This window comes from Opisthorchis viverrini (genome assembly GCF_000715545.1).
Source record: "Opisthorchis viverrini unplaced genomic scaffold opera_v5_87, whole genome shotgun sequence".
Lineage (NCBI taxonomy): Eukaryota > Metazoa > Platyhelminthes > Trematoda > Opisthorchiida > Opisthorchiidae > Opisthorchis > Opisthorchis viverrini.
Window position 1 is genome coordinate 955,514 of NW_008751747.1, and position 13,990 is coordinate 969,503.

Below are 13,990 nucleotides of genomic sequence, written 5' to 3' on the forward strand. Positions count from 1 at the left end.
CTAAAGTGTAGCCCCGATCTTAACCTTTTCCACGTGATTTCTGCTACCATATAAATTTGTGATGTATTCGCAAAGATGAACAATCACAGAAAACGAGCTTTGTTCGCTACCTTCTTCGTTCTCATATTCTAACCTCCTCCTTGCTACTTATATTTTATAAGTAACGGGTGAGGATATTCTACCCACTTATGCTGGTTTTGTATTCAATGTATTTGTAATGAATAATCTCAAATTATAGTACAACCTGCTTGCTCAGCATAATTTACTTGTTTTTAGGGAAATCTTGGCTTTGTAAATCTTCCTTCCAAGAATACCTGTGAAAACTTCCAATGGTATAGGGGCGAAAACCGATAACCTAGTTCACTATGAAGTACTAGAACGCTGGTATTCAGAGTGCACTATCTGTCCATAATTTGTTTTAAACGTGTTATTATTCAGTAAGGTTCACATGCTAGTAAACTACTGTGGTCAGCCTAAAATGTATATTTTTAATCGCGATGTGTAAACCGTCATTCCATTCCCGATTACCGTTTAGTTTTCCCCGGCATGAACGATGAATTCAATCGCACTTGCCGCATTGCCGCACTCGCCTCGTAGTGGAGAGTAAACAACTGCCTTTTGAAACAAAATGCACTGCACTCGGTGGTATTTTTATTAGGGAAAATTTTATTTCAGAGGATGACTATGTTCCACTTAGTATCCATGACAAAACTAGTTAGCAGGTTTGACGGAGATTACACACCTTTCCATTAATTCATTTGAAATTCCCTGGGTAAGTCCCATCTAGATGAATTAAGTTTTCCAATCAAACCACGATCATTTATGCATAACTAGAATGCCTGAAATGTAAAACCAAACGAATTGGTGCTCCGTTTTAGGGAATAAACGGATTACTCATAAGGAAGCTCCATCTTATTAGGGTTTCCAGGGCTTTTAAACTATTGGTTGAGCTTGAGATGTCTCAATGGTTAAAGTGCGAAATAATCGACTGAAATGTACGTGGTTCGAACTCAACATCTGCGTCTCACCTGTCGCTGTCTAGGCCTAAGCCGATTTCGTGCTTTCTTCGAGTGACATGGTAGCCAATCAATGGACGTGTGTTACAGCCTAATGATTATCGCTGAACCATTAAACTACCGTCCCAATCTGAGCCGTTTTCCGTAAGTTGCAGGTACGCAAAAACACCAGCTTATAAGAGTATTTGTTTACATCATTTTTCGTCGCATTATGTGAAGTAACACGATGACCTCAAAAGATGACTATGGTTGTGTTTTTCTCTCCTGGAAAGTCCTCCGTGTAGTGACGGTTTCTCTTACTGGACTATGAAGGAAATTATTACGCTCCATATGCAAGAGATGTCATCATTTCGGCACGCTGCCTAGTAGTGATGTGAATGGAGTGGCGATGAAAACAGGAGCTCGTTGGAATGGTTCTAATCTGGTCTGAGTAGAATTCGATTTGTTAGTCCGTATCCACCACACATGAGCTTAGATTTCACTTCATTTCCCTAGCCTGGATTCGAACCATGAAATGCGATGTGCTCAGGTATCATATGTGACCGTTGGTATGTTCGCTGAGCTGAGAAATTTGGTTACGGACGTTCCTTCACCCATCGATGTGACACCATCAGTGCGCTGACAGAGAGTGCGGCATGGCGTAGAGACCCGTCGCTGTCACATCACTCAACTGGAGACATTATAACCCAGGCGGGGGCTGTTGGTGTGGTGGTAGTACGCCTGACTCGAACAAACACCAGCACGGTTCTAACACAGTAACTTCACCCTCGAAACACCAACCACCATACTTATTGGCCGTTCCAATTCAGGTAAACCTGGTATACTGTATGCTCACATCACTCTCGTTTGAACGGTCGTCCTCTTGTCCTGGCGCAATCATTGGGGTGAGTCCACACCAAAAGAGGTCAACAGTGGACTAGAGTTTCGCTCTTATTAGAGCTCACAGCAGCGTGCTTCCTTGGCCGTTTGAACTCCAATCATCTGACACACGAAGCGAGCGTGTTACCGCCACTACACCAGCGCACACTGGATAGATCTAAATTTTCATGTCATAACAAGCCCTTGAGTGATGCTTGTGGTAAGCCCGACGTCTCGGACGAAGACCTGGGTTGCAACCATCGACTGGTCCGCCATCACGACTTTCCAGTCAGGTGTTACCAAGCCTGCTAACACCCACAATTAAAGCTTCTACTCTCTAAAGGGGACGGAAATCAGCTCGACCCGCTAGCCAATGCAGAACTGCTAGAGATCAGTTCCTCCAATTTGACGGCGATTTGATATTTCGTACAGTTCAGGATGTAGTTTTGTTCTGTGCAGTGCTATTTGGTCCCTTCGATGGATGGTCTTACTCTAAGAATGATATCCCACAGGGGCAAAAGAATACGGAAAAATTTGAAACAACGCCCAAAATGTACTGGTGTTACCTAGTGGCATGTAATTCTCATTCCTAGCTTCCCTTGCACCATCTAGGGAGTGTTTACAGCTTACCAGCAGTTGTCTTTTGTGAACGCATGGCAAAACGCGACATCAGATTCACAGACCGAAAAAAGTCAGTCCAACGGCGCGTCTACAGTGGAACAGCGTGATGATTCTTCCAGAGCGTTAAAAACTAGTGAAATTAAACTGGCCCCTTAAGATATCAATTTATGGTATGGTTGTACTAACTGACAAACTGTCACTAATTTACTCCCAAGGTCAATAGCCCAACACAAGAATCCTAGCGAATGGTCACCTGTCTATTGTTAAGCTCGCGGGAACAACATATGGCCACAGACAGTGTATTTAGCGATTAAGTTAAAAGTCAGCTTTGACTCGATACAAATGTCACCGATTCATTTTACCAAGACATGTTGCGGAGGCCAACAAAGGCGTAAGAACGAAGTTGTGTGAATGAAAACAAAAACACCGGAAAGGCATGTGTCTAATAGTCCACGAGTGATAGGAAATGCGTTATTGTTACTCACAGTACTCAGATATGTTCATATCCTCCACTCCTGAGGAAGGAAAAGTCCATCCGTTTAAGCCAAAAGTGATAACTTCTGTGAAGCTGTCGCTGCTGAAGACAACCATACCAGTAAATACGCCACCAGCTCTTCTGACCGGTTTTCCGTCCTGGAGGAAGGGTTGTGTGATTTTTTGGACAGGGTCTTCCCTGTTCTTATCTTTCTTATCCACACGAGTAAATTCAGCCCTATGTTTTGTTGTCGTGGAGGGTTTATTACTAAATATTACTAAAACAGGCCATTCCTCACCCAGCGATAAGAGGAATATTTGTCTGATATTGATGCGTCGGTCGGAGAGTTATTATCATCAAACATTCCTCACAGACCAGGAGCGGTGGCACGACCCTCATTGTCCCTTGGGATTTCTGTATCGTTAGTAACCCCATGGCTCAGAATGTCCATTGTTTTTTAAACAACTTCCGTTTCCAGTGAGTTCCGCGTTTGATTCATACCCATAAAATCCATCGAGGGTCGTCGGTTAATTTTGGATTGACCATATTGAACACCGAAATGCTTTGTAAATTCACACTTAATTTAGTTCATCAGGCTGTTTGCGTATATGCATCCAAACGTTCGATTTGCAGGCCTGAACGACTCAGAACTCATGGTAGATTCTACCAACTACGATATAGTTTTTTGTTGAAATACCCCTGAAAATGACTGTTCTGGTCCTCAAATATGCGAATAAGTTGGCGAAATTCCAACGAGTGACTAAGCGAACCACCGGATGAAAGTGGGTAAGGTGGTTAACTGGTTTGAACATACGGCAAAATTATTACAGAAATGTACCTGGATAATTGTTTTCAGTATGTAGCTCAAAATGTTCTCTTTTGTTTTCGGACGTCCTTCTTCAGTTTGCAGTTGCCTGCGGGTGCACATCGCCAAGTGTCAACAGGGAAGCCAGCTTAAAATGTCTACAAAGTTTGCACCCAATTACCCTGGTGGACAACTTGGACAGTGTGGCGGAATTCGTGGGACAGAGGCGGCGAGGAAAACTGGTTCAGTTATTTGAGGATAGCCAGAAAGTTCCTGATAAAACGACGCTGTTGAGTTGGGCCGAATCAAGTAGAATGTATTTCGACGTTCCGTTCAAAGCTGTGGTTGATGGCTATGTGATCCCGAAACAACCCGAACAAATGTTCTCCCCAAATTTCCATACAAGCTTACGAAGGAGTCCAGAGCTACTCTTAGGTGTGAACAAGAACGAGGCCATGTATTTTCTTCTATACGGGCTGGCTTTGGGAAATGGGAGTTTCTTGCATGAAGACGGAAGTGTACTGCTCCCCGAGGCCATCCAATTGGCTGCCGCACGAAGGCCACAGAGCCCAAACGGTCCGTTGGCTGATTTTCACCGGATATCATCGGCGCAGTTTCTAAGCGAGGATCAACTCGTGCGGGGAATATCTCAGTTGCCATCATTCAGTTATGGACTTCCCGTAGATACCAGTCAAACTAATGGCTATGCTGATCCGAGTGACAGTAGAATGACGGCGGAAGCGCTCATGCATCGGCTGGACACACTTTGTGGTGAATTGGATTTCATCTGTCCTACGTTAAACTTTGCTGAACAGGTCGCACGAATCGCCAATTCTAAGGTCTTTTTGTACGAGATGCAGCGAAAAACTCTATCTTGTCCATTCCCATCTTGGACTGGAGTTATGCACGGTTATGAAATCGAATACGTGTTCGGAATGCCCTATTCGGAGAAATTTCAGAATTCATTCTATCGATTTAATGTGGAGGAGAAAAAACTGAGCGACGAAATGATGAGAATGTGGACCAATTTTGCCAAAAGAGGGTACGTTTAATGTTCTTGGTTTGCTGTGGTTTTGCACTAGGAATGTTTTTGCCGTATTCAACTTCATCAGATTGCGTGGACGAGTGAACCACTTTCTTGTACACTCTGCTTGAATAGGCGTTTAGACATTTGGAACAGCTGCATTTTATTTAGTTTTTGGTTACTTTGTGAACACATTTGGTGGATTAAGACGATGGTTAATTTCTTTCAGCTACAAATGGCATAGTTCACAACAGATGCAGCCCCATTGTGCTTCACTTAGTTGAATTTCGTGAACAGATATGGTCCATGTGGAATTCGGTAGGCATCGCTGTCTACATTTTGCCTGTCGTTGTGCAGTTGACTTAGGTCGGGTGAGTTTAGCAAATGATGCTGGACTGATCCTACTACTAACGCATGAGGCCCGAATTGGTCCAAACGTCTAGACCTGGTCGTCTTCCTTAGGGACAAAGGACCCTTTTGCACCAGGACTCTACCTTCTCTTTTCACTCCACTGTTCACTTAGGTCTTCTTCAATTCTGGTTTGTTGAAATAAGCGTCGGTATGTATTATCATTGTAATGCTGTCAGTGATGATCAAATGAAGACAAAATGTGAAAAGATACAATCACAATGGTGTTCGAGCGAATCCAGGTTGTCTCCTACCCATAATACTATCCATTGATTAGACGTGGTCGTCTCCCTTAGGGACAAAGGACCTTTTCGTACCAGGATTCTACCTTCTCTTTTCACTCCACTGTTCACTTAGGTCTTCTTCAATTCTGGTTTGTTGAAATAAGCGTCGGTATGTATTATCATTGTAATGCTGTCAGTGATGATCAAATGAAGACAAAATGTGAAAAGATACAATCACAATGGTGTTCGAGCGAATCCAGGTTGTCTCCTACCCATAATACTATCCATTGATGGGCGTCCCTGGAACTGTTGATCTATATGCCGATTTATCCACTATACTAAAACACTTGTATTTCATCACAGGGATCCCAACAGAAACGATGATGGTACAATCGGGGCTGTTGTCTGGCCGGCGTACAAAGCTGCGAAGCAACGCGATCCTGCTCTTGATTTGGACGACTACATCATACTGGACACTCCGATAAGACGGGGCAAAGACTTACGTCAAGCTGGCTGTCGATTCTGGCTCCATGAAATCCCCACGTTGGTTAAGGAACGGAGGTCAATGGATGATAACGGTTCATCATGTACGTACAAACTGTTCTTTTTCCCATGTATTTTAATGACAACGGCTTAACTGTGCAATCGGACGAAACACCCTCAGAATGGTTAAAATTGCCTGTAAACGAATGGATCACTCTTCGAGCAGTCGATCATGCCGTGATCTAAAATGTCCTCGTTTTTGCTCAGGGATTTCCACTGGTGTTTTCTACACTGTCTTTTACTTTTCAAGGGAGCAAAATTAACGAAATACACCGATTTTGATTTTGTGGGGGACTCACCTTGAACCTTGCTGAATCTCTCGTCTATGATGTGTTTAAGCGACCGAATGTGCTACACCAGCCCGCCTCATGTTTCAGTTGGTACGATATTCGAGATGTTGGGATATTAAATCAGCTAAACCAGAATACCATGTGAGGTTGTATTGATTAAGCGAGGCAAACTGAATTACCAACTGATTAATTTGTTCAGTCTAAAAAAAAATTGTAATCGATGGATTCAGCTGGGTTCCAGGTGAGTCTCCCTAAAAACCTGTGATTGCTTTAAAGGGACATCTTGTTGTCCTCCTTATTACCCATTTGTATTAGACAGTTCCCCTCAAAACTATCTTCCCCAGTATTTGGCTGCAGGAGCGTGGACCAGATAATTTATGCTTGTCCCCACCCTGACCCAATCATTCTTCGGCATTCAAGAAGACCAACAAGTTCGACCTGCTGACGGTTTCGTTTTTGTGGCAGAATATCCTGACATCCTGTTCATTTCTTCATCTGGTAATGCTGCTAAACAACTTGCAACTCCCGAAATACCACTTTGGATTTCATAAGAGATCCCACTGAATCTCTCGTTTATTATGTTCTTCTGGATTGTCGATGAGGTTCAGCAACCTCATAACTAGTGTGTTGCGCGTGTGATTGCGATTCAGCCGTAAAACTTCGAATTGAATTGCAAATAGATGCGCAGCACACCAACATCAAGTATTTGAGTCCCAAGATTCTTTCGGTTATCGATACTGGTTAACGGGCTAAATTTCCGTCACTGTACCCATCCTCCATATAAGTGAACTTTCTTGTGTATTCTGAACCGCTGCTCTCCGCTGGCAATAAATCTTCCTGTAAATTCTTGTCAGATAAAGATCAGCTTCTAAGTTTGGCACCTTTTCGGAATATTTTTTAACTTCTAACATAACAACATTTCTGAGAGTGTTTTAACCACCACGCTGTTGTTCTGTCCACTCAATCGTCATTACTGGACATCAAGAACCTCAAGCTTGATGAAAAATTTCTGCTGTAGTATTCTTTTGATGCTTAATTGCCATGCCACCTAAAGGAAACATGAGGGATTGGATATTGTTAGGTTTCTGAAACCTAGACTAGACAAGTCGAGAAGCAGAGGTCAGGTTAGAACCACGGACCTTCCAGTCAGTAAATCCGCACTCTAACCGCTGAGCTGTCTCGCCCACAAGCTTGTTGAGTAATCAGGAGTTAAGCTTAGCTTATTACTTTTCATCAGTGTTTTCATCGGTCACTTGAGCAGTTTCGAGACATATTTCGATATCATTAATTATATACGTATATATGTATATATATGTATATATATGTGTAATGTATACAATATGTTACATATTATATTACAATATTACAATATTACACATTAAATCATTAAACGGATTTTATAGATGAGCGATTAAGGTATATTGCAGTTGCTCCCCTCATCATCATCATCATCATAATCATTATGGCTAAGCTAACATCAGCGTTCAAACTGATGCATCGCTGTACGTGGCCTGGAATACTGTCAGGGCGCCCAGACCCAGACGAGAAATCGATATGTCCTCAACCAAAGCGTTTAACTCAAAAGCCCGACCACAAGGCAGCGTGTTTCGTGAGGAATGCATACTACTTTCATGGAGCAAATGGCAGCACAGTTTTCAACCCCCAACCTGGAGTTTAAAGCTTGCGAAAATTCAGCGGAGGTCGATTTAATAATGAACCCGAACGGATCATCAAAAAACCACTTTAAACTTTAGAAAAACTATGCAAGAACAACGTATGATCTCCATACGCTTTAGAGGAAGGAAATTTGTTCAACTGCTAGAGGACTAAAATAACCAGAAGGCGATGGTTTGCTAATTAACGACTGTCACTTCGGTCGAACAATCATGAAGGAATAGTACAAAGTGCCCACACGTTTTCCTACCTCCCTGGGGACTACCTATTCTTCGTTCACTTTTATGACGTGCCTGTTCTGTTGCCCCCAGTTTTATGGTTGTATCTTGCTTTGTCCCCTTCCAATCTGTTTCAGGCAACGATGCGATAACAATATTCAGTTCCAGGGCAATTATCGTCGTAATCTTCTTTTCAGTCCTGCCAACTATTCACTACACTGTCCAATAAAATTCCAGTGACAGACCAACTGAAACGCTGGCACTGAAACCAACCAATCAGACCACCACACAAAAGCAGATGGCAAACCCCGTGTGGACTATGCGTCGAGGGGTTGCGTCTTTTTACTCAAACACGGGTTTGACTCTGTTTCTCTTGTGTCCTGTTCTCATATTCTTTCTGTGAACCTAGGAACAGTATTTAAGCGCCAATATTTTGTCCTGTTTTAGTCTTATTGATCTTTTTTTAAGTTAATTTTCCTCCGCTCATTCGTCTCCTTCGTCTGTGACGATAGATTGGCTACTTACACCTTTTTTCAATTCTAGTTTACTTTCGGTTCCTGCCGGATCGGTGATTTTTCCTGCGTACTTGGTCAATAAAACTGGATTTGTGTTTTTCAGACTTTTCCGAAATATAGAGGGAATAATTTCCGGATGTTCTCGTAGGTACATCGTGAATCTTGGCGCCTGCAAACAGCAGCAGAGAGACTTTCGTTTCGTTATTTTTGGTAATAAAACTTCATACACAGGTTTAAAAACTGTCATAGGTGGAAATCGTCAGGATAAACCCACACCTTGCTACAGCACGCTGATGTTGCTGGAACAAATTTTAGGCTAACTCAATTACGGGACTTTGACACATGACGGAGAAAAAGGCAAACAAGGCAAGATCACCGACCTAGTCCAACAAGATAAAAACTGATAGAACTCACACATGCAATCTTTAGAAAAACGAACGAAAACATCCCAAGATGATAGTACTAGGACTTCCGGCCCACGCTAAGTAAACTGATAATATTCATACTTTCGTGGATTCCAATTTCTGAAAATGTATATTTTTTGCGGGTGAAAACTAACGGCGGTCATCCGGGAAAAGTTGCGAATCTTTAGAGAAAACTCTTCTGAATACGATTGAATTCGGTAAGCCACAGCTTCAAGGGGTGACCAAGGTGGATTTTTTCAAAATCCACATTATCGTCAGTTTTGTGTGGATTTAAAATAATTGGGCGCTGCTCAAACTAAACCATTGAAACATACCTGAAAGTGATCACGTATTGTTTAATTGTTTGCAATTATGATGCAAAATTTCGTCATTTTCTTTCCTGTGGCTCTCCTTTGGTGCCTAGCCACCATGCCACTCAAAAATCAAGAGGACTGTTATTCTCAGGTCGCCCAGGCCTAGACAGGTGCAGAAGTTGTGTCAGAAAAAGATACCTTCCGGTCAGTTTCGCACCTTGACCACTGGGTTACCTCGAGCTGCGACCGTACTCTAATCACTTCTGATCCATTGAAAGGGTGTGTGACAGCGTAACGTCCTCTGGCAAGATGACCTTCTTAAATGTGTCTCTTCAGCATAATCGGCAAGACTCTAATGTCAACTTAGAGTAAAAATGGGCAGAGCGTTGCTGAGGATGTTTTGCAACCCTGTATACGCATCATGGAACTTGTGTTGACAACATTTCAACCGGAAATCAGACACCTTGGTTTTGTCTCCTAGCTGATGGACACTCACAGTATCTGTTCAGGAGATTCCCCTACATTCTCTTACCATCCATTGATAACCTCTTCGATTCTTCGGCAATTTCTACTTAGTACACGACAATTCGAAATTAAATAGCCTGGTTCTGCTTTCGGCCGTGACTTCTCAGTCGTTATTCAGCCTTTTTGTGCGCTCTGATTTCACGCTGTATCGGTTCACAAATAGCGTAAGTGATTACATTGTTCGCTCTTCGAGGAAAAATCGAGTTAAGCAACCGGGGTGGATTAGTCTGTCTGGTCCGGATCCCTGACTGTCTGTTTAGATTAGCTTAGTGATTGATCATTATTGTATTTTTTTCACGGTTACTGAGTCCCCGTTCATCGAGCAACACGGCTGAACAGACGCACAAATGATTGTTTTCGCACAAGTTAGATTGGCTAGAGGTCTTTATATCTGGAAACAGGTTGGTCCGCCACTGTGATTGGGGCAAAACAGAAGTCTAGTTCAATTGGTGTGTGCTATTCCGTGGCAATTACTTGTCGGTTCTTCTGCGAGGCAAGCTGCAGTGAAATGAATTTTGAGCAGTCCGTTGAGTGTTGGAAATAGTTGGTCTTCGCCTTGTAAAGGTTCGTACCGACTGATTTTGGTAAGCTGGATGGCCTGACGTTCAGGCTCAAAAGCAAATATTGTTAACTTCGACATCGCCAGGCTGCAGACCGCATTTGCGGGTGTGGTGAAGGTAGTTCAGCGAGATGATATGTTTCCAAGTCCTAAGAAATTCGTTGTATCAGCTAACTCAGCTCCACTGGTTCACGTGGAATGTTTATCCAATAGTGACTGTTGATGAATGAATCCCGGGTCGGAAGAAAGCAGGAGGGAAGCACCACCAGATGCTCCACTGGATTAAACACAGATATATTTGAATGCAAAAACGAATGGCGTGCACTGAATGTCTCATAGACGCTTATCGCTGACCGTGGACGAGGGGTTGGTAATCCAATGCTCGCAACGAAAATCTCAGATGGAGTGGATACTGGATTTTAGTGGTATGGGTCCCAGTGAATAGCAAGACAATGTTGCCTCGAATTCTAGGCATACAAATCATTGCGAATTTCCAGAAGAGGGTACCCACGGGATAAGTCCGTTCACAGCGTGATGACTCCAGATTAACCGAATAGAATATTCCAAATGACCGAATATAAAGTCTGTCTCAGAGACTGCGGTGCCACTTAAATCGACGAGGTGAAAAGGCAACCGGGGGTACGAACTTCAGAATAAATGATAGGAAATACTCGCTTAGTCATAAAGATCCCTTCACTGTGATGCAGCGCGAAGAAAACAAGATAACTGCTGGATCGCTCCAATTCAGACAGGAGCAATAAAATACCCGGAATTCAGCATGAAATACGGACGTTCCTTTTTTCGTCCTAGTCGTTGGTGAATTTCCAGTCCGAGAGTTGGTGAGCAAAAGTGGCGCGAAATTTCCACTCCAGAGTCCACCTTCATGTTGAAAGCTTGAACAAAGCTTTGCGTCTCAGCAGAAAACTATACAGTCGAAATGGGTCACCGACACATTCGTGGACTATTTGGTAGTCCACCTCCAAACCAATTGTGTGAATGCGAATAGAGGAACGGCATAGGCGGGACGTGGATGAGGTCGTTAGTGGAAACAGTGAACAAAGAAATCGTCCTGGTGTACATTCTAACCCCCCCCCTAGGAACGTTCGTTTGTACACCATGTCCCTTTTGTGGCGAACGGTCCGATCGAGCACACATGTGACAGGATAGAAGTAGCTTGTGTGCGAGTTCTGATTTCCGTCTAATATATGCGATGCAACTTCGGCCGCCGATCACATTTTACTGCTCTTAACACGACAAGTATAATCGATAAAGTAATTAATGAGGGAAAGTCCAGTTTTCAACTCTGCTCGCATCCTGAATTAGTCATTCCGGGGGGAGCTTTATTTCGGTGTGTCACTTTTCTAGAAAAACGCGTATTTGCGAAAATAAAAAGTGGGGCATTGTCAAAATGAAGGATGAGCTTGTTTCACTCATAACAAAATTGATTATCTTAATGACCTAGCAAATAGCAGGAGAGCAGTAGTAGAGAATGGAAAGATCAGCGACATGCTGGCGACCAGTTTCACGATACGCCGCCAAGTTACCAAATTCAAGCCAAATGTCTTGTACGTCTTGGATGTCAACAGGCCACATAACCAGATGGTGGATTATGAAAATTTCAGTCATACTACTATCTACTCAATTCAGACATAAGTGGATGAACATAATTGAGTGTTCAACACTGTTTCAATACCGAAATGTTTGCCAACCTTTTCCAACAGAAGTATCTTCCTCTGGCAACCTCAGTAGTTCCGAATCCGTAAATAATCAGGTCTTATGGCTGACTGGGTTTTTGAAGTAAAAAACTTGTTGTCAAAAACAAACATGACAGTTTTACTCAGCTCGAATTAGGAGATGGATACTACCTATCAGCTTTTCTGAAGTACTTTCGAAAATTTCCTGAAACTTCCCTAGTTGAACACAAAAACGCAAGCGCATTTAAGTCTGCTGTTTGTGTTTTCGAAAGTGGATGCAGCTCGGTGGGCATTTCTAGAAAGGAATTGCTCGTTTTTCTGAGCGTCGAATGCAGGAGGTTGCTCTGTTGATGCTTTACGTTTTATAGAGCCGCGCACGTGAAAGAATCATCACTTCCAGTTTGCCGAACATAACTGTCACCAAAAAAAACCGTGAGAACTTTGCACTTTTCACCTAACAATGTAATAGTCGTGTGTTGAGTTTGAGAAAAAATGTCCTCAGAAAGTTATCTAAGCAACATTCTGCGGTATTGATCTTAGTCCCACGGTGACTGCTTTGCGACGTTTCTGAAAAGCAGTTTACACAGTTGAAAGATGAAATAACAACACATATCTTCATTTCACGCAAGATACACGGGTGTCTTCTGTAGCGCCACGTGCGTTGTTTTCCACCCGGTTTCAGTTGCTCACATCCACGGTGGTCCACAACTTCGCAGGGGTATTTAGTCTGTACTTTGCTGCTGTAGTTTGATGCATTTTGGTCTCGTGTCATAGTATTCTGTTTATTACGTCACAGCCCTTGTCGACTTCTTGACCTGAAATCTCACATAATGGGCGATGAAGGTGCCATATTGTTGTATAGGCAAGTCAGTACTCTTCATCCAAAGTCTATGACATTCACCCCGCATACTCGCAAGCAGAATGGGATTATTAGCTTGCCATGATTCAAAACGGTGATTCTTTGATTCACCGATTCTCCCCGAGACAAACCTTCTGAATCTGGCCTCTTCATCATATGCATTCGCGTGGGCAGCATTTTTAAATAGAAAAGACTGCTATTAACAACCACCCATAATTGAACCCAAAACTTGTCTGATTTAGATGGCTGGAACTTATATGGGTGGTATCGGGCTTTTACGAGATCAGTAGACACCGACACAAAAAGATTAGGCCAGATGTAAAAGCAAAAGCCACACCTAACCCAAACCCAAAAGAACCGAATTTTTTATGTGACTCTTCAATTCCAAGCTTGAATGAAGTTTGTCTTATCTTATCTATGGGTGCCATGAGGAATTATATGTTCCGCCACAGAAGAGAATAATTAAACTGCCCATCAAGCACAAATGTCTTGCATAATTAGCGGAGTGGATTTTCAAGCTTAGTAGAGCTTTAATGAGCCATGCATATGTTCACGCGACTTCCACATTACGACATCACACAGAACATGACTGTTGGGTCTGGGGAATTCGATGAGGATATTGAAGTGGGTTAATTTACCGACACATTATTGCATCATCACATAATTTTTTCGGATAAACCATGTTTTCTCAATCCCATTGATCTTGGGGATTAGCCGATCAAGCAACGTGAAGTCTTTGAACATAGAACGTATGAACCTCCTCCAAAAATTCACGGTTTCTTTCACCGACCTTCTCACTTTTTCGCACCTCGGTTTTCACTTTTCACAGATAGCATCACAGCAAGCATCTCGGAATTCGTTTCGAAATGGCATCATTTTTATCAAACCTACAGATTTTTATCGACCTGTTTGAGAAGGCTAGGGAGGACAAAATTTAAAGGACACAGATCTCAACCACTTGAAA

General features: G+C 42.7%; 1 protein-coding gene across 1 annotated transcript in view; it reads left to right on the forward strand.

Moving 5' to 3' along the window:
* T265_05062 (hypothetical protein) overlaps nucleotides 1-8,655 on the forward strand; it is a gene marked incomplete at both ends in the record, with an annotated part of 42,224 nt that extends 33,569 nt beyond the window's left edge. Inside the window, 3 exons of the mRNA XM_009169973.1 lie at nucleotides 3,874-4,817; nucleotides 5,795-6,018; nucleotides 8,294-8,655. Of these exons, the coding sequence (XP_009168237.1) occupies nucleotides 3,874-4,817; nucleotides 5,795-6,018; nucleotides 8,294-8,385 (1,260 nt within the window). The remainder of the gene's footprint in view (nucleotides 1-3,873; nucleotides 4,818-5,794; nucleotides 6,019-8,293) is intronic.
* Nucleotides 8,656-13,990: the final 5,335 nt, after the last annotated feature.